The 25505-nt window shown below is 42.0% G+C and overlaps 1 protein-coding gene across 1 annotated transcript in view; it reads left to right on the top strand.

The window, feature by feature from the left end:
* The first annotated feature begins 248 nt into the window (after window positions 1–248).
* The window catches only part of KCTD16 (potassium channel tetramerization domain containing 16), a 302317-nt gene continuing 277060 nt past the window's right edge, over window positions 249–25505 (top strand). Inside the window, exons 1-2 of the mRNA XM_088443973.1 lie at window positions 249–694; window positions 978–2094. Coding sequence (XP_088300099.1) covers window positions 1263–2094 — 832 coding nt within the window. The 5' untranslated portion in view covers window positions 249–694; window positions 978–1262. The remainder of the gene's footprint in view (window positions 695–977; window positions 2095–25505) is intronic.

The following is a 25505-nucleotide window of genomic DNA, read 5'->3' on the forward strand; positions in this document are numbered from 1 at the left end:
TACCATTTGCTGAGAACTGATGTTAATCTGTTTAAAGCTTATCTACCTCTAAACATAAGACGACCCACAAACACATCTCCTGCTTTTATATCTTTTTTTTTTTCTTTAGAGCTATGTTCCTTTAAGATGATGTAATAGTTATTTCCCTGGTTGGTTTCTTCCCTGCACTGCTGAAATAGCACCATCTCAGAACAGCCCTGGGATCTGTGGATCCACCCAGCTCAGCATCCAGAGCAGGCTCAGCAACCAAGCAGCAAAGCACCCAGAGCTGTACATCAGCTGCTACTGCTGCTTGCTCTGTCGACTGCTCCTGTCCCTTCTTTTTCTTTCAGCCTACCTGGAACTATGTTAGCCTTTGTGTTCCTGCTAGTGCTTGGAGAGTCAAGTGAGCATCCTGCTCCATGCAGGCTGGCTGCTGTGATTGAGTTTTTTTTGCCAGGCATTTAGGAGCCAGCATCCCATCTGGAGGAAGCTTTTCCCCCTAATAGCAGTCTTATTTTGAGTATGTGCTTTATTTGCTGACTACTACACCTGAAAATTCAGCAGAGCCGTTGCTACCCAGGAGCTGATAACTTTCTACACTTGATAAGAGCTTCACCTTTCTGATACACTTTTATTATGATTTTTATATTCATTTTTATTTGTATTTTATAAATTGACCTCCTTTTCCATGTGAAAGGATTATGCAACTCAGGTATAGTAATTTTATTGTAATATTCCACTACCCAACATAACAAGCATCACATTTACATTACTGTTCACAATAACCAGAACATATAGCTTAACATACACATCATTTTAATTTATGCTTCTGAAACGCTGCTATTAAGTGGATACAATGAGAGTAGATAGTATGCAGACAGTTATATACATACATACAGTGTATATATTTCTACATATATACTATGATATATACAGTAAAATGTGCATTTCACTGCCATTTTCTGAACTTTAAAAATGTTTTCTCTCTCTGACAGATTCAAGTGTGTCTGTTCGTTCTGTGTGACCTTGCATCCAGTGGATTCAGTGTGATCTATGTGATTTTTATGCTTTTTTAGTAAGTTATTTCTAAAGTGGAATTGGTCTAGATAGTGCAACAGACTGTTATGTTGATGTACGACTGGAATTAAGTTCATGATTACAAAATCCAGAATAAGAAGAGTATTATTGCATTTTGGGAACCCAAGTTGCAGCTTTTCATTCCTGTTTTAACATTTATGAACAATTTGTACTTTAGTTAGTGGCACCTGTGTAAAAGCACAATGGCATTGAGTGGAAACTGCAGAACGTATGCCCCACCTAGAGACCAAGTGACTATCCTGCAATCTTTCCCAGAGGTGGTTGAATTAAATGTTGGTGGGCAAGTTTACTTTACACGCCATACAACATTGACCAGTATACCCCATTCCCTGCTATGGAAAATGTTCACCTCAAAAAGGGACTCCATCAATGACCTGGCAAAAGATGCCAAAGGACGATTCTTTATTGACCGAGATGGATTTCTCTTCCGTTATGTTCTGGACTATCTCAGGGACAGGCAGGTGGTCTTGCCAGATCATTTTCCAGAAAAGGGGAGATTGAAAAGAGAAGCTGAATACTTTCTACTCCCAGAACTAGTAAAACTATTAGCACCTGATGAAGTGAAACAGAGCCCAGATGACTACTGCCACAGTGACTTTGAAGAAGTCTCCCAAGGAAGTGAAACCAGAATATGCCCATCTTCATCTTTGATGCCTTCAGATAGAAAATGGGGCTTCATCACAGTTGGTTACCGTGGATCGTGTACCATGGGTAGAGAAAGCCAAGCGGATGCAAAATTTCGGAGAGTTCCAAGAATTCTGGTTTGTGGTCGTATCTCTCTAGCCAAAGAAGTCTTTGGAGAAACACTAAATGAGAGCAGGGATCCAGACAGAGCCCCAGAAAAATACACCTCCAGGTTTTATCTCAAGTTCAAACATCTAGAGAGAGCATTTGACATGCTGTCAGAGTGTGGATTCCATATGGTAGCCTGTAACTCTTCAGTGACCGCTTCATTCGTCAATCAGTACACCGATGACAAGATCTGGTCCAGTTACACAGAATATGTCTTCTACAGTAAGTACTAATTAACCACAATCTTGTATATTTTACTTTGATGTTGCTTAGCATTATATTATACTTGCAAAAATTTGAGATATTTGCTGATATTTATAGTATTATTGTTATCTTTACATTAAATCCAAAAAAACAAAGGATTGTAAGCTTCAAAGTCACTTGTTTTGACAGACATAATTTTATCATCTCAAATAGAGTGTATTATGTGGTTCCTTTTATTTGATTCCAACATTACTGTGATAAAAACTTAGTTTGTAACATCTGGTACTGATGATGCGAAGAAGCTGGAATGACTTTGGCTAGGTGGCACTAGAGGCCAGTAGAAGTTTTGTTGGAATAGAGATGACTACTGTGTCTTACTTTATAAATCAACAGGATGTAATTCTCGCACAGTAGCTAAGCATTTACAGCTGAGAGAAAGGACTAGATGGGATGGGATTAGTTAGTAGATGCAGTAAATCTTTTGATTTTCTCTCCTTTCATGCTGGATACTTGCTTTTATACTTGTTTATTTGTAGTGCACTAGTTCAATGCATGTTTATAGAAACTGCACTATGTTTTGCCATTGCATTCGTTTTGTGTTTAAAGCAAAATTGTACAAAATGTGAATATGTGCTTGTTTACGTTGTGTAATAATTTACAAGTCAGCTCTTTTTTTTTTTTTAACAGCCAAATTTATCAGCTACCTTGTTGAATATGTACCTAGTAAACGGTTTATTATAAATAACATATTTGTACCTTATAAGTAAGTAGACTTACTGTACTGTAGATTTGATTAATAGATAGTGTGCATTGTGGCTCATCTCCTTGTATAGAATGTACATGTGCTATAGATACAATTTGTCAGCAGCAGCAGCAGGCGTGAGGAGTCTATTTAGAGTTTTAGTGTATTCTTTCTAGACAAGAGTGTCCTGCCCAAGGTCAGATGGATCAGACTCTTGGGAACTTAACTAAATTGGTTTCATCCCTCAAGGCAATGATAGAGTAAACCATTGTATATGGCTAATAGCATAGGCAGCTTTCTTTATAAGAGACTAAACTCATGTAAAAAGAAATATGTCATTATCTAGAGCAAGGGTTCATTTCCTTGGGAGTCATGCTAGGATGGCAATGTGGCACCAAGAAATAGTAAAAGTCTTCAAAGTCAGTTTTTATAGGTAATTATTTATGAAGGAGTCAGCATCTGTCTTATAGGAAATTCGCCCATCTGTAGCAGTATCTCTGTTGCATATGCAGCTGTAACATCTTATAATGCACACTGATTGTACAGCTGCTTCTTGCAGCATAAAGCCATATACCCACTGGTGTTTTTACTAACATTTTTGCTATCATTAAAATATCATTGTAGGCATTGCTGATGCAATTATCTATGGTAAATGCAAAACACCCTGATGATAGGGCACAAGACATCTCGGGCTGCTGTTAAACACATTGCATTTTACTGGGATCCTTATCTCATTCATGACAGGTGGCAGATCATGCATCACATATATTTTCTGTATGTTGGAGTTTTTCTCTTCTTTATTTAGCGCTGTGTATGTTGGGTCCTTTAGTTATGTAATAGATTCATTTTTGTACACAGGTGGTTGGAGGTATTTTGTGGCAATCTTAATAATATACACCATCTCTAGACTGTATGTTACGGTTTTATTTGCAATTTAACAATTGCTTAGAACAAATAACTTTTTTTAATTGTTTTGACTATGCTTTATTTTTTTTTTTTTTTTTGTTATTTTTTTTCTTAATTTTTATGTAATTATCTTGTTTTTATTGTTACGTATGGTGTGTCCATTCCCACCTCTGTGCATTAACTCATTTTAGGTCTGTGCTATTTATAGGACTGTAAGATAAAATGACACCTGCAAACCAGCATAAATAGCGCTCACAAAAAGTGGCCATGATTACTCTATACTGGTGATATGGAAACACCATGTGTGGGTATGCCATGTCTTACACGTGCATGTTAAGCATTTCAAGAGTTCTAGGAAGATTCCCCTCTCTCTATCCCATGGAAACCACTCATAAATTGTGCTACACTCTTATTGCTAGTAATGGTTACTCACATCGGAACAATCCTTTATTAATAAATAAAAATATTTTAATAAAAGCAAGTTCTACAAATTAGTGGATTTTCTGCCTAGAACTGGTGACCATTTTTTTTATTTTTTTTTTGTTTGCAAAAAAAAAAAGAGAGATACAGACTGTAAGCAAATAAAAACATGGGGCTTGTGATACAGAGATCTCTACAAGAAAAACAGATTCCCCAGCACACTGCAATGGACCAGCAAAAGAGACTTACATCCCACATAATAATAGTAATGCTGAGATCTCATTTACATACATTTGCAAACATATGGTAAGCTACAAACCATGGCAAGACGTCTCTACTCTGGTGGTCCTACGCTACATTATAATGGCACCACTTAGCATCATACATTTATGTATTTCTAAATTGAGAGCCAACTCACCAGGAGGTACCCCAAGATCCTCAAATATGGCACTACAAGAATCAGCATACCCTCAGAACAGTGACACAGAATGGTAGTAGCTCAATCAATTTGGGTTCATTTGTTTTTTGTCTAGATTAACCCTTCCCTTACATGCACCTATGATGGGCCAATAAATTTATTTAGCAACTACCACTCTGTGTATCACTATACTCTATTGGCTGGTCCTAATACAGCCATTCTGACAATACTCTATAGCAGAGGGCACCCTAACAGTTCAGGTTTTGGATATATCCATGGTTGAGCACAGGTGGTAAATCAAATTGACTTATGTACTATTTAAGTTACCTGTGGTTAACCATGGACAGCTCTAAAACTTGAGCTGTTGGGTAGCCTTGAGGACCGCGTTTTGGGAAACTCTGCTCCTACAGATTGTGGAACACTTTTTCTGGAAACTGGTATAAAACAAAGATATCCAAACAGTTGATTGCACTAGAAGATATGATATGCGATAATGTACAGTATATTGTAACACGTTTCTTTATATAAACTTTTTAAAATATTTAAAAAACCATGCCCCATGCATGTTTATTGTGTATACGCTTTGCATTGTATGTGTAGGTTTCCAAAACACTGGTAGGTTTACCACTGGAAATCTTCAGCTTAAAATTGTCATTTATGTTGCATCTCCATTAATGAAATTAGGGGGAATAGATTATTAGAAGTCTTTTATTATCATTTAACCCTTAAGCCACTTTACTAAGAAAAATTATTCCACACCCATGAATCCACCCAAACCACACTATAGCCTGCCTTAATTCCTCCATAAACCACATCACTTTAATAATATAGCATTCTCCTCAACAACTAGACTGTTGAGAGCATACCTGCCTACAATACTGGTCTATGGTAGACTTGTGAATTTCAGGCAGCTCCCAGGTGAATAGATAAGCCTTCCATATTCTGTCCATGTTCCCAGTGAAGGGGCAATACAGGGGCTTGAACAATGACATCATTATGCCCTTCCCGAATGGTTTAATCAGGGAAGCCTTAAATATTGGGGCACATCAGTGGCAAGCATTACATGTTAGCAAGTATGGTTGTGAGGAATGCTCAAGACTAGACATTAGGGGGAGATTACAGACTTCAGATTTCAGGTCACAGAAATGAAGCTGTAAGAGGGGAATGAGATAGTGTTTAGTGATGATGTATGTTTAGTACACTGTCATTTCATACAGAGCAATAGTATGATGTTAGTGCAAGCTGCTTTCTACCTATCAGGAATACATTTCTGAGATTAATTATGTATTAAGGTTTTAATAAAGCAAAATAAAAGCAGCCACATTTCTGAGCATATGTTAGCGCTATGGTATATTATCATTTACAATAGAGCAGCACTGTAATATACTATTTCTGTGAACATATGCCGTGACCTACTTTACTTTTATGGGTCATTACGGGCCATTTTCTGTATTAGCGAATGCTTAATTCAGGTATGGGCCTGCTACATCGTTCTAGTAGTAACAGATGTTGTTTGTTTTCCTTCTTCCATGTGTGATAGAGGCGTGTCGCCAGTCTGCAGCTCTGTACTGTCTTAAGAGTACCGTTTGACTTTTGAGCACTGAACAGTGAAATGGGTCTTATAGTATATCATAAAATAAACATTAATGTCTCCGTGACAGTGAAACTGAAATTGGCTGAGTGCTTCCACATTATTGCATTCCTAATGTACTGTACTGCTCTTGAGATGGATATAAGAAGGAGGTTTTAGCTATCTCATGTGCATATTGACAATTTATTGTAACAGCAATGATCTCACCATTAGCAGAGTAGAAGCACTCTTAAGAGGAATAATGTAACTTCTGTATAAAAGTGAGTTCAAACCCCAGCAGGAAGGGAAACCGGAGTTAAAGGAATATATCTACCACAAATAGCTACAGTATATGGCTCACTTGCAGTTTTGCATAAAGAATTTCCTCAGATGTCTTCATACCTCTTCTTCTTAACATGTGATTTCTAGTGAGAATAACATTCCTAATGGGCATGCAGGGCCGGATTATAGGGGGGGCGACAGGGGCGGTCGTCCCGGGGCCCCCACATCTAAAGGGCCCACACACAGCAGCAGCTGCACAAGGAGCAGGCACCGTTATTAAGCCCTGCCCACCTCACGACAAAATGCCGCGATTCGCGGGTCAGTCGCCTGGAGGAGGAGCCAGTATGATGCATTTCTATTACAATTGTGTCATTTGGCTCTGCCCCTTTCCGATTGACCCGCGAATCGCTGCCAAAGCCGTGAGGGGGCGGGGCTTAATAACATGGTATCTTCCTGCCAGCTCCCCTCCCCATCCACAACATGCAGTGCAGATGGTGCAAGGTAAGTGTGTGTGTGTGAAATGTGTGTGTGTGACTTGTGTGTGTATGTTTGTGTGTGAAACATGCATGTGTGGTGTATATATGTGTTTTTCTGTGTGAATGTATGTATGTGTGTGTAAGTATATAAAAATATATGTGTATATTTAAATATATACAATTATATTAATAGGGGCCCCCACAAAGTTGTTGCCCCAGGGCCCCCTCAAACCTTAATCCGGCCCTGTGGGCATGTGATATAGTTCAATGATACAAAGTGTCACTAGCCTGTTACTGTCTATACAAATGACATTACGATATATTGCAGCAAAGAGAGATGTATGGTATCTGCCCACAATTTCTACATTTTTAAGTACTATATGCAGAGAAATATGGTTCTGTGAGCAAGAACACTAAAACATTATTGTGTATTTATAGAGCGCCACCAATTTTTTTTTTTTTTTAAAACAATATTTTTATTAAGACATTGGCAAAAGTTACAAATATGAGGACATATTTCAAAGACATAATGGTGCATACACATGGTCAGATATGTCAGATGAACGATTGAACGATTTTTGACTATTAAAATAAATGGAATCGTCCAAATCTGACTACAAATACATCAGAAATCGTTATCTGACAAAGGGAATGCGCATCGTTCATCATTGCAGGGACACATGTCAGATTTTCTTTCAGATATGAACGATTGAACGATTTTGTCAATCGTTATTGTTCAAATCTAAAGGAAAATCTGACCGTGTGTATGTACCATAAGATGTATGGAGTAACAATAAATCAAAGACAAAAGTACCAATGTAGGGGATGAAACCACAGATAATGTAGATAGATTATCAGCAAATGGGTTTGCAGAATTGATTCCAAGGGGTGTGTTCATCATCACTTGGGGGGGGAATTCAGTTCAACGCGAATTGAATAGCGTTGGGAGGGAGCTCCCGGAGCTATTCAATTTAGTGCGCTGTTATGTCAGAGAATGCCGGTTCTCGCAAATTAACAAGGGTGTTAAGGTGCGAGAATGGCATTCTCTGACTAAAGTGCCGCACTAAGCAGTTAAACAGCTGCGTGCCCCGGCATTTTTGTTGGATTTCTCCTCGTATTCCCAGGGGGGTGCGAGAAGAAATCCTTTGCCCGCCCAAACAGCGCGGTGTATTGAATAGCTGTGGAAGCTCCCTCCCGCGGCTATTTATCATCGCACTGAATTGAATTCCCCCCAGTATTTATACAAAAGCAGGTGAAAAATAAAATTTTCAGCTAATTTTGTATAATTCAAGTGTCAGGATTATTCACCATTCATGTAATGCAGGAGATATCTCAGATATCTTTTGGTTACAAATGTGCATCGATAATTTCCACAGTCCCCATACTATAGTAGTATGGGGACTGTGGGATGTCAAGTTTTTCGGAACTTGACAGTGATGCTGTACGCCACTCTGAGATGGCGTACAGCTTCTGATACAGCAGAGGGATCTGAAAAGATCCCTCCCTGCTGTGTTCTCTTACTTGCCTGACGCTCCCTCAGAAGGACTGCCCTGGGAGCCGGGGCCAGGAGAGGCCACAGCAGCGGTGGCTAGCGGGGTTAACTGTGGCCCCTACGGCAGGCAGCTGGTGTGACGGGGGCGGGCCAAGTCTCTGGCAGCAGCAGCAGCTTAGCCGAGTAGGTCCCCCGCACAGCAGCCGCGGCGGAGGCCCAACTTGGTGCAGCAGGTCTCAGCGGGGGCACACAGTCTCTGGCGGCCACAGAGGGGGACCTACTTAGTGCATTCAACAGGTTTCAGCAGGGAGCAGGGCACACAGTCTCCGGCGACTGCAGGGGCAGCATTACAAGGATGGGGGTGGGGTGGGGGTGACAGACACCGTCAGGGTTAGTTGGAGGGAGGGCAGACAGGTGGGGAGCTCAGTCTCTATTCGCAGCCTGTCTTCAAGCTGCGCATGCACAACTTGAAGACATGCAGTGAAAACTGAAGAGAGAAAGGAGAAAAGAAAGCAGTGAGCCCAGAGCAATAGAAACAATACAATATAGAACATCGAGATACATAAAATTAATCGAGATATGTACTATGTGGACTGGAAACATGTAAATATAAGATTTTAATATCAAGCTCCACCAATTTAGGTAAGATGTACAGAGATTATGGATGTATCCACATACAGTATTGTTGCAGTCACGCCAAACATCCTCTTTCTGCGAGCCAGGTCCTGTGAGACCCTGCTACCACCGAGCATCGTTTTTACATGTTTTTCACCCAAAAATACGTCTTAATCGCACCGGGAGGCAACTAAGACGCACTATAAGACGCACTATAAGACGCACTATAAGACTGCACTGATGAATTTGATATACAACACTTGTATAACTTGTGTAACACTTGTATAACTGTGTGCGACTGAGGCCCTGATTCAGAGCCAGACGCTCTGACAGAGCGCTCGCTCTGAATCAGGGCCGTCCCTCTGAATTTAAGAGCGGCCTCCTGCAGTAGGGTCCTCACTTATGATGTCAGTAAGGCCGGCCACAGACGGCAGGCGTTCCAATGGGAACGCCTCCGTCTGGGCAGCCACGCCCCCAGCACACCCACCAAAGGGGGGCGTGCTGTCACTCAGACCAGCTCAGCGCTCGCGAACGGGTCTGAATTAGGCCCTGAATCTGTATGCAAAGTGCTACGATGCAGCTTTATTCCACACCAAGTTCCGTTGTGCTTTGCATACAGACTCAATCACACACAGATATACAAGTTGTATATTAAATTAATCAGTATAGTCTCCTGGTGCATCCTACTCCTATCACATTGCGATCAAGATGCATTTCCTGGTATTAATAGACATTTGGCGCTAGCAGAGTCGTAGAAGACCTGGTGTCTCACTCGCACCAGGCATCTTGCGCTGTATGGTCGTATTGAGGATAGGTCAGAGGTTCCCAAACTCAGTCCTCAAGTCTCCCTAATGGTTCAGGTTTTAAGGATAACCATGCTTGGGCACAGGTGATTTAATTCGTACCTCAGTCAATTTGATTTAACCACCGATGCTCAACCATGAATATCCTTAAAACAAGACCTTCATATCAGTCTCTGTCAAATTTGAGCTTATGGTCTAAGGGCCCGATTCAGCAGAGCATGCACAGGACCCATTCTGCGAGTGACAGTGTGTGTGTACTGACTTCTAGCTTCCTCCTACTGGGAGGGAGCTGTCGGGCTTCCGCGATGGGGGGGGGGGGGGCAGGCGTTATTGTGTCATTGTGGTCCCGCCCTCTCTTCACAATGCCCAGATTAACGGCAATGTGAAGCAGCGGGCGGGGTCACTATGACATGATTCAGCACGAATCGCGTCGCCGGTTACCCTGCTGCCAGGGTTTATATGTAATTTTTGGCGGGTGCCGGGAGACTTGGCTTTCCGGGGGGGGGGGGGCGGGAGCGGCACCCAATTTTCGGGAGGCTCCCGGACGAATCCGGAGGGTAAGTAAGTATAGTATGAAAGCTGAAAGGTTAGTGACAGTGTGTGTATGAGTGCTGACAGGTTAGTGACAGTGTGTTTGTGTGTATGAGTGCTGACAGGATAGTGACAGTGTGTTTGTGTGTATGAGTGCTGACAGGTTAGTGACAGTGTGTGTATGAGTGCTGATAGGTTAGTGACAGTGTGTGTATGAGTACTGACAGGTTAGTGACAGTGTGTTTGTGTGTATGAGTGCTGACAGGTTAGTGACAGTGTGTTTGTGTGTATGAATGCTGACAGGTTAGTGACAGTGTGTTCGTGTGTATGAGTGCTGACAGGTTAGTGACAGTGTGTTTGTGTGTATGAGTGCTGACAGGTTAGTGACAGTGTGTTTGTGTGTATGAGTGCTGACAGGTTAGTGACAGTGTGTGTGTATGAGTGCTGACAGGTTAGTGACAGTGTGTGTGTATGAGTGCTGACAGGTTAGTGACAATGTGTGTGTGTATGAATGCTGACAGGTTAGTGACAGTGTGTGTGTATGAATGCTGACAGGTTAATGACAGTGTGTGTCTCTATGAGTGCTGACAGGTTAGTGACACTGTGTGTGTATGAATGCTGACGGGTTAATGATAGTGTGTGTGTATGAATGCTGACAGGTTAATGACAGTGTGTGTGTATGAATGCTGAGGGGTTAATGACAGTGTGTGTGTATGAATGCTGACAGGTTAGTGACAATGTGTGTGTATGAGTGCTGACAGGTTAGTGACAATGTGTGTGTGTATGAATGCTGACAGGTTAGTGACAGTGTGTGTGTATGAATGCTGACAGGTTAGTGACAGTGTGTTTGTGTGATTGAATGCTGACAGGTTAGTGACAGTGTGTGTGTATGAATGCTGACAGGTTAATGACAGTGTGTGTGTTTGAATGCTGACAGGTTAGTGACAGTGTGTGTGTATGAATGCCCACGGGTTAGTGACAGTGTGTGTTTACTTTGAATGCTGTCAGGTTAGTGACACTGTGTGTGTATGTATGCTGACGGGTTAATGACAGTGTGTGTGTATGAATGCTGACAGGTTAGTGACAGTGTGTGTGTATGAATGCTGACAGATTAGTGACAGTGTGTGTGTATGAATGCTGACAGGTTAGTGACAGTGTGTGTGTGTGTATGAATGCTGACGGGTTAATGACAGTGTGTGTGTATGAGTGCTGACAGGTTAGTGACAGTGTGTGTGTATGAGTGCTGACAGATTAGTGACAGTGTGTGTGTATGAATGCTGACAGGTTAGTGACAGTGTGTGTGTGTGTGTGTGTGTGTGTGTGTGTATGAGTGCTGACAGATTAGTGACAGTGTGTGTGTAATTGTGTATGAGTGCTGACAGATTAGTGACAGTGTGTGTATGAGTGCTGACAGATTAGTGATAGTGTGTGTGTGTATGAATTCTGACAGGTTAGTGACAGTGTGTGTGTATGAGTGCTGACAGGTTAGTGACAGTGTGTGTGAATGAGTGCTGACAGGTTAGTGACAGTGTGTGTGTGTGAGTGCTGACAGGTTAGTGACAATGTGTGTGTGAGTGCTGACAGGGTAGTGACAGTGTGTGTGTGTGAGTGCTGACAGGTTAGTGACTGTGTGTGTATGAGTGCTGACAGGTTAGTGACAGTGTGTGTGTATGAGTGCTGACAGGGTAGTGACAGTGTGTGTGTATGAGTGCTGACAGGTTAGTGACAGTGTGTGTGTATGAGTGCTGACAGGGTAGTGACAGTGTGTGTGTATGAGTGCTGACAGGGTAGTGACAGTGTGTGAGTATGAGTGCTGACAGGTTAGTGACAATGTGTGTGTATGAGTGCTGACAGTTTAGTGACTGTGTGTGTATGAGTGCTGACAAGATAGTGACAGTGTGTGTGTATGAGTGCTGACAGGGTAGTGACAGTGTGTGAGTATGAGTGCTGACAGGGTAGTGACAGTGTGTGTGTGTGAGTGCTGACAGGTTAGTGACTGTGTGTGTAATTGTATGAGTGCTGACAGGTTAGTGACAGTGTGTGAGTATGAGTGCTGACAGGTTAGTGACAGTGTGTGTGTATGAGTGCTGACAGGTTAGTGACAGTGTGTGTGTGTGAGTGCTGACAGGTTAGTGACAATGTGTGTGTGAGTGCTGACAGGATAGTGACAGTGTGTGAGTGCTGACAGGTTAGTGACTGTGTGGGTATGAGTGCTGACAGGTTAGTGACAGTGTGTGTGTGTGAGTGCTGACAGGTTAGTGACAGTGTGTGTATGAGTGCTGACAGGTTAGTGACAGTGTGTGTGTATGAGTGCTGACAGGTTAGTGACAGTGTGTTTGTGTGTATGAGTGCTGACAGGTTAGTGACAGTGTGTGTGTGTGAGTGCTGACAGGTTAGTGACTGTGTGTGTATGAGTGCTGACAGGTTAGTGACAGTGTGTGTGTATGAGTGCTGACAGGGTAGTGACAGTGTATGTGTATGAGTGCTGACAGGTTAGTGACAGTGTGTGTGTATGAGTGCTGACAGGTTAGTGACAGTGTGTGTGTATGAGTGCTGACAGGTTAGTGACAGTGTGTGTGTATGAGTGCTGACAGGTTAGTGACAGTGTGTGTGTGTGAGTGCTGACAGGTTAGTGACAATGTGTGTGTGAGTGCTGACAGGTTAGTGACAGTGTGTGTGAATGAGTGCTGACTGGTTAGTGACTGTGTGTGTGTATGAGTGCTGACAGGTTAGTGACAGTGTGTGTGTATGAGTGCTGACAGGGTAGTGACAGTGTGTGTGTATGAGTGCTGACAGGTTAGTGACAGTGTGTGTGTATGTGTGCTGACAGGTTAGTGACAGTGTGTGTGTTTGAGTGCTGACAGGTTAGTGACAGTGTGTGTGTATGAGTGCTGACAGGTTAGTGACATTGTGTGTGTATGAGTGCTGACAGGTTAGTGACAGTGTGTGTATGAATGCTGACAGGGTAGTGACAGTGTGTGTGTGTATGAGTGCTGACAGGTTAGTGACATTGTGTCATACATGCCTACCCTCCCGGTTTTCGCGGGAGGCTCCCGATTTTTCGGGTAACCCCCCGCACCCCCGGAAGGGTAGGCATTTCTCCAGCATTCTGCCCACTTCCTAGTGAAGTGGGCAGAATTAGGAGAATACCCGCAGCGATCGTGGGTCTCCGTGAAGGGGAGGGGGCTTAAGCTGTGATTCTGCATGAATCACAGCATTTGGCCCCGCCCCCTATGTAAATTGTGCCCAATCGCGACAATTTTACCGCGAGGGGGGGGGCTTAATTACGCGAATCGTCAAGCCCCGCCCCCTGTCGGCCCCCTGCTGCTTCTCTTACCCGGGCTTCTCCCGGGAAGAGAATGTTAAAGGTAGGCAACCCTGCATTGTGTGTGTATGAGTGCTGACAGGTTAGTGACAGTGTGTGTATGAATGCTGACAGGGTAGTGACAGTGTGTGTGTGTATGAGTGCTGACAGGATAGTGACAGTGTGTGTGTGTATGAATGCTGACAGGTTAGTGACAGTGTGTTTGTGTGTATGAGTGCTGACAGGTTAGTGACAGTGTGTTTGAATGTATTAGGGATTTTTGCCGGATTTGGATTTGGTTCTAATTCGTCGTCTGGATTTGGATTTGCCAAACTGCGGTGACTGGATTTGGATTTTCTTTTAAATTTACAAAAACAGCTAAAATCAAATAAATAGTTTTTTTTTTCTTCCTAGAGTATTATTAACCTTGATAACATTAATTTCCAGTCATTTACAGTCAATTTAGACCACCTCACAGCTTATAATATTGTTTTCACCATTATTGGCCAAATGTAGCAGTGAGCTGACTGGTTACTCAGCGACAGAGCAGCTGCACAGCGACACAGACACCACAGGTTAAAGCACATCTATGAAATATTGCCACACAGCTGTGGCACAGATGAAAGGTAGTGTAGTATGCCCCCATTAGCAGTGTCCCCAGCAGTATGCCCCCATTAGCAGTGCCCCCAGTAGTATGCCCCATTAGCAGTGTCCCCAGTAGTATGCCCCCATTAGCAGTGTCCCCAGCAGTATGCCCCCATTAGCAGTGCCCCCAGTAGTATGCCCCATTAGCAGTGTCCCCAGTAGTATGCCCCCAGTAGTATGCCCCATTAGCAGTGCCCCTAGTAGTATGCCCCCAGCAGTGCTCCCTTACACACGCACACACAGAAAAAAAACTGCTTTCTCACCCGTTGCAGAGGGAGATGGAAGACGGGGCTCATGAGTGAGCTCCAGTCGGCTCCCACCGTGCAGCAGCCAATGAGAGTCTGTCTGACTCTCATTGGCTGCTATAACAAACACACAGCTGCCGCTGTGTAGAACCCACATATGCTGACTAATATGAAATAAGGTAAACCAACTAACACATATGGTGCATACACACGGTCAGATCAGACAACGATCAGATATCAGATACATGTGCTGGATGATCGTTATCGAACATCTAGCACAGGGGTCTTCAAACTTGGCCCTCCAGCTGCTGTGGAACTACACATCCCAGCATGCACTGCCATAGTTTTAGCATGCTGTTATATAAAAAAGGTGGCAGTGCATGCTGGGATGTGTAGTTCCACAGCAGCTGGAGGGCCAAGTTTGAAGACCCCTGATCTAGCACATGCACCAACCCCTCAACTACTATAACGACTCTCGATCAACGATCGATGGTCCATATAGTAACCAGGCTAACTTGGTCGATATCGACCAGCTTGGCCTGCATGCACGGGCGATGGTCGATATCGACCATCTACGCCCGCGCATCGACCATCGTTTGGTCATTTGAAGGGGCCAGAAATGTCGATTTGAACAATAACGATATATCGCTATCATTATAGTTCAAATCGACCAGGGAAATCTGACCGTGTGTATACACCATAACTGATATATTTTCACCTAGTTGAGTGCATTTTTTGCACATGATATTAACATAGGTACATATTTGGGACAAATGTTTTCTTCTTTTATACTTTCTACCAGTACACTTAGTATTGTAATTTATTATGGGTATAATATTAGGGGGTCTATTTACTAAGCAGTGTTAGGAGACAGAGTGAAAAGTGATAAGGTGCCATCCAATCAGCTCCCAACTGTCATTTTTCAAACACAGCCTGTGAGATGGCAGTTAGGAGCTGATTGGCTGGCACCTTATCACTTTTCACTCTGTCTCCTAACACTGCTTAGTAAATAGACCCCTAGATGTTCATTTGTATTCATTGTTTATTGATATTATTGTGAAAGAGTGTCACAGAAAAAGTTTTTTGTCTTTCTGCCTCAGCTAATCTATGTAGTTCATGTCTACAAAACATCTGGGAGCACCACCAATCGTGTATGTTCCAGCATTTATTTGGATGTGACGTCTGTATATTGGTCTAGTGACATACACTGCAGTTCTTTTTTAACTCACTAGTACGAAGCCAATTTCTTTTGAATATTATATTGGGGCACAGATGTGTAGAATACATATGTATTGGGGCACTGATATGTAGCATAATGCATTGGGGGCACAGTGTATGGCATATAAAGAATGTGTGGCACATGTATTGGGGGCATTGTATGGCATAATTCACAGTTGAGTGACATAATGAATTTGTGGCACAGCTGTGTGGCATATTATGAATTGGTGGCAGTGTTATGAGGTGCATTATGAGTTTAGCACTCTGCTGTGTGGTATATTCTATATAGTATATTATGAATTTGGGACACTGCTGTGCATATTATAAACTGGGGACACTGATGCATAGCATATCATGAATTAGAGGGAGCAGGAGCAGTTGGTGAAATGTTGCCTAGGGTGCCCGGAAACCTTGCACCAGCCCTGCCTGGAGGCTACCCAAGCAAACATGGGGAGGACATATAAACTCCACAGAGATGAGCTGTAACTGGGTTCATTTTATTCTGATTGCAGATGCTGTACTTACACTAGTGTGCCCATACGGGAAATAAATGCAGTAATTCTAGGCATAATTACCTTGTTGGTTATAAAGGAGTCTGGATGATTAAAGAGAAAGGTCAACAAGGAGATACAATTTTTACTTGTGACAGGTACATCACAGTATAACCCTTACCTGCAATAAATCCATTTTCTTAATGTGTAAAGGGTTTCATACATTTTTATTAGATTAAATATTTTTTAGATATATTTATATATGGAGCTCCAAGCCCAAATACTGTACGGGCTGTAAGTTCCACTGCACATATGGAAAGACTGAGTTGGTAAAGTGTTAAATTAACATTTAGCCTTGTAAAAAAAAATATATATTTTGTTAAAAAAATCATCTAGCTTCCCAGGGTAGCTGAGCTCATCTGACCCGTCAACATTCCTTTGATAATTCCTAGTAAAAACATCTTATAGCTATGACTGGTACTATAAATATCATCTTAATTAGACTTGATATATACTTTAGTAGTATTGTAGTGTGATTGCCAAAATCATATAATTGTTCTCTATCACCGCTTAGTAAACATGGGCAGCAATATGTTTGTACAAACATTCTAGATCAGGTATATTCTGTCTGGTGCTCCCAGCATGCACAGTGATTGGTTAGTGACAGCAGTCAGAGAGAGGATTTATACGCAAATTGAGGTAGTCAGCATTTGGGAGAGGTAACAGGGGTGGCTAGAAAAACACAGGCATGTCGGGACCGGTTTCTGGGCGGACCCTAGTGAGACTCTACAAATTTGTACGCAGTTGGAGAGGCCCTGGCGTCTTAGGTGAGACCCTCATTCTGAGACAGCACAGAGGTTTGAAGTGCCATTGAAGTTTTTGCCTTTGTACATTAGCGGCAGATGTGTGACGCCGGAGGTGGGCGTTACTGTGCACAAGATGACAGAGGAGTCATTAGCATATATTCGCAGGTCCTCAGCATACGGGATTGGGAGCAGCGGCTGGCATTGCATGCATTATGGAATCAGGCCCTAAGCTGCCACATATATCTACTATGGCACAAGAGAGAAGAACAATAAAACAAACTGAATATCATTACTATGTTGAATTTAATTATGATTCTCAGCGGTAATGATCACAGTGAACCTTAAGCAGTTTTTGACAGGCAACGTGTGACCATAATGGCAGTCTGCAGAAAGGAGGTTAGTCATTATTGATCATTGTTTATACCTCATGTTGCTAAGCCTAATTGGAAGCATCTCCACTTAAATGAAGGCTGAGATTGATTTAGTACAGTGTGAACCAGTATTATTGTACATTTGTTTGTTATTTTAAGCTCTGCAATTTATGACGAATCCAAAGCTTTTTAAAGTGCTTTATATAATACATTGTACAGTATAACTGCTGATACACACTACAAACACACGGAGGCCCTGATTCAGAGCCGGACGCTCTGACAGACCGCTCGCTCTGAATCAGGGCCGTCCCTGCTCCTTTTTGGAGCGGCCTCCTGGCCGCTCGCATAGCTGTGGGTGACCACCCACAGCTATAGCGAGCGGCCAAAATGATGGTCGCGATGGTCAAGACCATCGCGACCATCGGGCTTGCGACGAGACCCTTGCGGTAGGGTCTCGCTGCCGCAAGCCCTGGAGTGCTTTTGGCTCTATGAGAGCCAAAAGCACTCCCACTGACATCACTAGTGATGTCAGTGGGGCCGGCCCCAGAACGGTAGGCGTTCCCATGGGAACGCCTCCGTCTGGGCAGCCACGCCCCCGGCACACCCACCAAAGGGGGCGTGCTGTCAATCACCATCGACAGCACGCCCCCTTTGGTGTGAGACCCATAACGTCGGCTTGGCCATCGTTATTCGGGTCTTGCGCATGCGCACGACGGAGCCGGCTCCGTCATGCGCATGCGCGCTTGGGCAACATCGAGCCGCTTGCTGGGTCTGAATTAGGCCCAGAGTCCATCTACAAATATTTATTTTGCTTTGAAGATAGCTAGATTTACATTCTTTTCATACATGGTTATTAAAATTAGCTGTGTATAGAGCTACAGTATAGTCATGTAATGTGCTGCTATTGCTCTCTCATTCCCACACTTATCCGTATAATTATTCTTTGTCTCCAGATTTGGTTTTTGTATATGAACCATAATTTTTGATTGTTTTAACTACTAAAGCTCCCCCCAAAACGGTACAGTACCTCTTTTGTTCACCTTATAGTCATTTATATTGTCACCTTTTTATGCCCTTTTTCTCCTCTATTCTTTTTTAGCATAGTTCCCTTTCTAATTTACCATTCTATCCTCTTCTAACTAATCATTGTCTCCTTTGTCTACTTATTTTTTCCGCAATCAGTATCTGCCATTCTACCATAAATATATAGTTGGTGACTATGTGGGACTATCCTCTTTCTGCTCATTTCCTAGTGAAGTGGGCAGAATGGGGAGAATATTAGCGGGGATCGGTGGTTCTGAGCATTGAGGGCGAGGCCTAATTACGCGATTCTAGGAGAATTGCGTCATTTAGCTCCGCCCTCTATTTTAATTATGCACCATCGCTGTGAATTCCTGCGAAGGGCGGAGCTTAATGACGCGATCCAGCCGGTGCCGCCCCCAACTCCAACTACCTGCTTTACTTCCCTGGCCTTCTCCCGGGGAGGAAGATTTAATAGTCGGCAAGTATGGCTCATTCCCCTACCGTTCACTTCACTGTAGAAGTAGATGGGATGTAGGTGAGTTGTCTACTATAACAGGAGAGCTCCCTAAAATGTGCGAGTCTCCCTGTTTTAATTTCCTCTTCCTCACTAATGTATTTTCTATTTCACCCCTCTAACCTAATGCTGCATACACACACAACGATTTTGTTACCAACGATTTTATGAACGATTTTATGTCAAATTTTTTAAAATGTAATGAACGCTTTTTTTGAACTACAAACGATTTTTGCATATTCCCTTAATGAAAATCGTTCAGTTGGTCAGTCTGACTGAACTACAAACTACAAATGTGAACGCGCATGAACGATAATCGTTCATCGTTTTAACTCAGAAAGTGAACGATTTTTTGAACGATCAACGATATCGTTATCGATAATTGTTCAAACAATCGTTGTGTGTATGCACCTATTCTCTGTTCTTTCTGGTAAGCACTTTTTTTTTACTATATATTACCAATTAAACAGTACATTACTAAATAAATGCTCAGTGGTTTTTTATAAGGCCCTTATTTTAGCAACACTCTTAGTATATCCCCACATGTGCTCTCTTTCTTATTATTTTGCTCTTTTCTCACACAATTTATAGTCCTTTTCTCCCCCTTACTACTATTATGCTGTAGGACTATATTGCTCTTTTCTAAACTCCTTACTACTATTATGCTGTAGGACTATATTGCTCTTTTCTCCCCCTTACTACTATTATGCTGTATGACTATATTGCTCTTTCCTCCCCCTTACTACTATTATGCTGTATGACTATATTGCCCTTTTCTCCCCCTTACTACTATTATGCTGTATGACTATATTGCTCTTTTCTCCCCCTTACTACTATTATGCTGTATGACTATATTGCTCTTTTCTCCCCCTTACTACTATTATGCTGTATGACTATATTGCTCTTTTCTCCCCCTTACTACTATTATGCTGTAGGACTATATTGCTCTTTTCTCCCCCTTACTACTATTATGCTGTAGGACTATATTGCTCTTTTCTCCCCCTTACTACTATTATGCTGTAGGACTATATTGCTCTTTTCTCCCCCTTACTACTATTATGCTGTAGGACTATATTGCTCTTTTCTCCCCCTTACTACTATTATGCTGTAGGACTATATTGCTCTTTCTCCCCCTTACTACTATTATGCTGTAGGACTATATTGCTCTTTTCTCCCCCTTACTACTATTATGCTGTAGGACTATATTGCTCTTTTCTCCCCCTTACTACTATTATGCTGTATGACTATATTGCTCTTTTCTCCCCCTTACTACTATTATGCTGTATGACTATATTGCTCTTTTCTCCCCCTTACTACTATTATGCTGTAGGACTATATTGCTCTTTTCTCCCCCTTACTACTATTATGCTGTATGACTATATTGCTCTTTTCTCCCCCTTACTACTATTATGCTGTATGACTATATTGCTCTTTTCTCCCCCTTACTACTATTATGCTGTAGGACTATATTGCTCTTTTCTCCCCCTTACTACTATTATGCTGTATGACTATATTGCTCTTTTCTCCCCCTTACTACTATTATGCTGTATGACTATATTGCTCTTTTCTCCCCCTTACTACTATTATGCTGTAGGACTATATTGCTCTTTTCTCCCCCTTACTACTATTATGCTGTATGACTATATTGCTCTTTCTTCCTAACATTGAACGCTTTGGAGCCTATTTACAAAATCCCTGCAATATGAAGCATTATTTATCACTCTATCGCTGCAATACATAAACTTAGCAGTGGTTTTACTACCTGGGAGAAGTTCAGGCGCATGCGTTACACTGGTTTTGTAGGTCCCCGATTGAAGGGTATTGGGTAATGTAATCTGAAGTTGGCGTTGTCTAGTAGCAAAAGGCAAACCTTTCAATTACAGGTTGATTCTCCAATAGCCAAAATGCTTGGGATCAGGGGTATTTTGGATATCGGATTTTTCCGTATTTTGGAATATTTGCATACCATAATGAGTTACTTTAGGGATGGAAGCCTAATCTAAACACAGAATGCATTTATGTTTCATTTACACCTTATACTGTACACACAGCCTGCAGGTAATTTTATACAATGTTTTAATAATGTTGCCCATCATACAGTTTGTGTACATGCACAAAATTAATTTATGTTTCATATAAACCTTATACACACATCCTGAACTGAATTGATACAATATGTTTCATCTTATTGTGCACTAAACAAAGTTTGTGTCATTGAACAATCACAAAGCAAAGGAGTCACATTCCAAAAATTCTGTATTTCGGAATATTTGGATTTGGGAAAATCATCCTGTACTTGATAAATACAGCTTATATTTGAATACATTTCTATAACTTCATTCAAGTCTGATGAGCGTACCCTCCATCTGATTACATACACAGTACTGTGTGTGTGTATATATATATATATATATATATATATATATATCCAATAGTGACCCGGCACTCACCAGTCCTCTCCATTGTACCTCACTCCGGTGCCTTCCAAAGGGGAAAGGTTCCCCGAATGCATATACGAAAAAAGGCGGCACTCAGAGACTTCAGTAAGGAGTGTAGCAAGTACCCACTACGGGGTAACTTTTAATGTGACAACTTCACAGCATCGATGAAGTCTCTGAGTGCCGCCTTTTTTCGTATATATATATATATATATATATATATATATATATACATAATATTTGTAGACCAAATTGTATATCCAACTTTAAGGGCAATTAGGAGCCTGAGATGCTGTAGCCAGGACTGGACTGGAAGTCATTGATGGTGGTGGGGCCAAGCATCTTACATAATTAGTCCCCTTCCCAATGGTATAATGCCATGATATGCGCATCTACGTGGAGTGGGTGGGACCAAAATGATGCAATTCTTATTGATTTGCATCAAATTAGCTCTGCCCCTTTCCACATGCCCGTGAATGGCAGCAAAATACTGTGAGGGGCGGGCATACAATTATGGGAACCTTGTCGGTGTTAAAATACATATGGTGCATTACAGTGGTTTCGGTGTACTTAGAACCCTCCCCGCATGCGCTACTTTCCCAACATACTCTCATTTTTATCAAGCTGTGCTTTCTACACTCTTGTTCTGATCAAAATAAATGAAATGTATTACACAGCAATGAAGCAGTCTGCAGTGAGTTTTTTCATCACAGTGAATGTCATTTTATTACAGAAAGTGTAATAAATACATGATATATATGTCCCAGTCCTAACATTCACTTTAAATTTCACTCTAGAGTACAATGTAAATATGTATAGAATTTCTTTCTCAAACTTGAGTTGAGTAGTGAAATAATTCAGCTCAGGCAACGTGTGGCACGCCATCAACTGCTATGGAATCAAACATGATTTAGTAAATTTGTCATTTAAGCAGCCCCCGTAGAAACCCAGGGGGGGAGGTGAGTTGCTTTTATAATAGAAAACAGAGGATCACAGCAAATATTTCCGAAATCTGCTGCATCTTCCTGTAGATACATTCAAGTAATCCGTAATATTTTTGGGTATATCTCACAAATATTCTTTGGTAACTGTAGTAACAACTTGGCTAGCCACAAAACATGATGGCCACTCTGAATTGACATTGTAATTGCAACCCTGCCATTCTCTTGCTATGATAGCCTGGAGCTGTGAATTGTGCATGGCGAGATGGATACACAATGCAACAGCCTCTAGATCATGTCCGTTCTCTCTGTAGACAGGCTCTATTAAAGATTTGTACCTTGCAATGTTCCTGTTTTTATTCTGCCCAGTAAAACCTATTCTGTATATTCATTTCAGTTCTTCCAATCTTACTTTTTGGACTTTCTAAATTAATATCTATTTAAGGTGAACATTTAAAATGTAAGCAATATATTATAGTCACATTCATTAAACTTAATTTTTCTAGGCTGTACAAAGTTGCATACAAGTCAGCTTAACAGATGAATCTTGCATGTTTTTGCATTGCAGATGTGCAGAGCCGTATCTAGGGGTGTGCAAATGGTGCCATCATGTGGGTCCTGGAGGTGGCACCATCGCACCATCCAAGGGATGCTCCAGGCAGGTACCCAGCAGCCTATGGACCTTCAGAAGTGTCCTTAGTATGATATGTGCAGTGCACCATTTCTTGCCCTCTAGGTGTGAAATCATGACATCAAAGGTTTAGAGGGTGTGGCCAGCACATGCCAGTCTGCCACCCTGTTTTGGTGCATCTACATGTAATTCAGAGATATACGCAACTCAGTTGCATCTCCACTTGAACAAGAAGATTTTCAGATGGATCTCTTGCACCAAGAATAGGGCTGATGTGTGTATTATTAATGATGATGGCTATGAAACCAAGTGAATGGATCGGGGTAGTGTAGTCACATAGATGTATACAACTCTACATAAAGAGAAATATATTTTTTTCCAAGCATGCAATGTGGATGTAATTACGAATAACTTAAATGAACCAGCATGTACATAGAAGCTGATCTATTTATTTTTGATTTGTTTAATGAGTTACCTGCTGGAAAACTGACTAAAACATCAACATCCATGTTCTATACACTTTGGGTCATGATGAATATTAATGGAGCACACTGGCTGAGCACAATATCTCATAGAGAAATAGATCAGAATGTAACATACCATGTCAGGTATCTCCTGTCAGGATATGGATGCTTTTACATGTGTACCTGTGTGTGTGTGTGTGTGTGTGTGTGTGTGTGTCTATATATATTGTGATAGAAGCACTGGAGAAGTTAGGGATGGCATGTATTTGTGTCCCAGATTCCTGTAATATGTGTTTTAACCCCCAGGAAGAGTTTGTTTTACAAACAGATCTGAGTGTCGGCTTTTGGTAAAGACGGAGAATGGGTCCTCGGGGTGTGGATGTGAGAGAGAAGGGAGGGCTCCATCCAAAGGGCCATTTCAGGTGTTAGGCCTTTCAGCCTGTGAGCAGGCTAATTAGGGTTACACCTGGAAGTGGCTCAATATAGCTGTGTAAGAGTTTTGATGCAGTGTCTCATACCTGGGAGAGCGGGCCCACAGGTTAGCTTGCTCTGAGACACTGTTTGCTACAATCCAGAAGGTACTGTGGACGTGAGCTTATTTAGTGTTCAGTTAGTGAGGGAATTTACTGTTAGTTAGAGCCCAGACGGGTTAGGATTTATTTTATGTTTTGTTTATTTGATTATTGGTGCTGCACAATAAAAACTGTCGCTGACCAGCTTGCACGAAAACCCACGACTGGAGTGCTGTTTTCTGGCTGCTGTATGTAAGGAGGTGTCCATCTACCCCAGGAGAGGGACCCCTACCCTGATCATATCACAATATATACACACCGATCAGCCATAACATTAATACCACCTGCTTAATATTGTGTAGGGTTCCCCTTGTGCCACCAAAATAGCTCTAACCCATCGAGACATGGACTCCACAATATCTCTGAAGGTGTCCTGTGGTATCTGGCACCAAGACATTAGAAGGTGATCCTTTAAGTCATGTAAGTTGCAAGGTGGGGCCTCCATGGCTCAGACTAGTTTCTCTAGCACATTCCACAGATGCTTGATCGGATTGAGATCTGAACAATATTTGCAGTATGGCAGGGTGCGGGTGCATTGTCCTGCTGAAAGAGGTCACTGCCACCTGGGAATACCATTGCCATGAAGGGGTGTTCTTGGTCTGCAACAATGTGTAGGTAGGTGGTATATGTCAAATTAACATCCACATGAAAGCCAGTACACAAGGTTTACAGGTAGAACATTGCTCAGAGCATCACACTGCCTCCGCTGGCTTGCCATAGTGCATTCTGGTGCCATTTTCTCCCCAAGAAAACAATGCTCACATACTCGGCCATCCACATGATGTAAAAGAAAACATGATTCATCAAACCAGGCCACCTTCTTCCATTGTTCCATGGTCTAGTTCTGACACTCATGTGGCCATTGTAGGAGCTTTCAGCGGTGGACAGGAGTCAGTATGGGCTCTCTGACCAGTGTGCAGCTATGCAGTGCCATATGCAGCAAACTGCCATGCACTGTGAGTTCTGTCACATTTCTATCATTGCCAGCATTAGCTTTTTCAGCATTTTTTGCCACAGTAGCTCTTCTGTGGGATAGGACCAGATGGGCTAGCCTCAGCTCCCCACATGCACCAATGAGCCATGGGCACTAATTACCCTGTAGACTCTTTACTGGTTTTCCTTCTTTGAACCATTATTATTTTAACAAAAATTACTGGAAAGGTTGTTAAGGGGAGATATGTATGCCCCAGGTTTTATGTTCTGTCTGATAGACAGAAGCTGATAAGCAGCAATGATTGCCAGACCACTTGATGTCAGTCTCTGTAGTCAGTCTTTCACTGCCTGGGGAATAGGCCATATGCCTTTTGAGAGACACACTAATTATTGAATATACTGTAAGTGCTGTGCTAAATATTTCTGTTTTATGAGAGGGATGTTAGGTGCTTACACTCTGAGAGAGGGATTCATTTTGTTTAGTTAGATGCAGATGGGCCAGGATTTATTTTTAATGTATTGTTTATTTTTGTGCTGCTGATAAAACGAGCTGTGGATACTTTTACCAAGGCACTGTA

The sequence above is a fragment of the Taudactylus pleione genome, unplaced genomic scaffold, assembly GCF_031769625.1.
Source record: "Taudactylus pleione unplaced genomic scaffold, aTauple2 ptg000342l, whole genome shotgun sequence".
Lineage (NCBI taxonomy): Eukaryota > Metazoa > Chordata > Amphibia > Anura > Myobatrachidae > Taudactylus > Taudactylus pleione.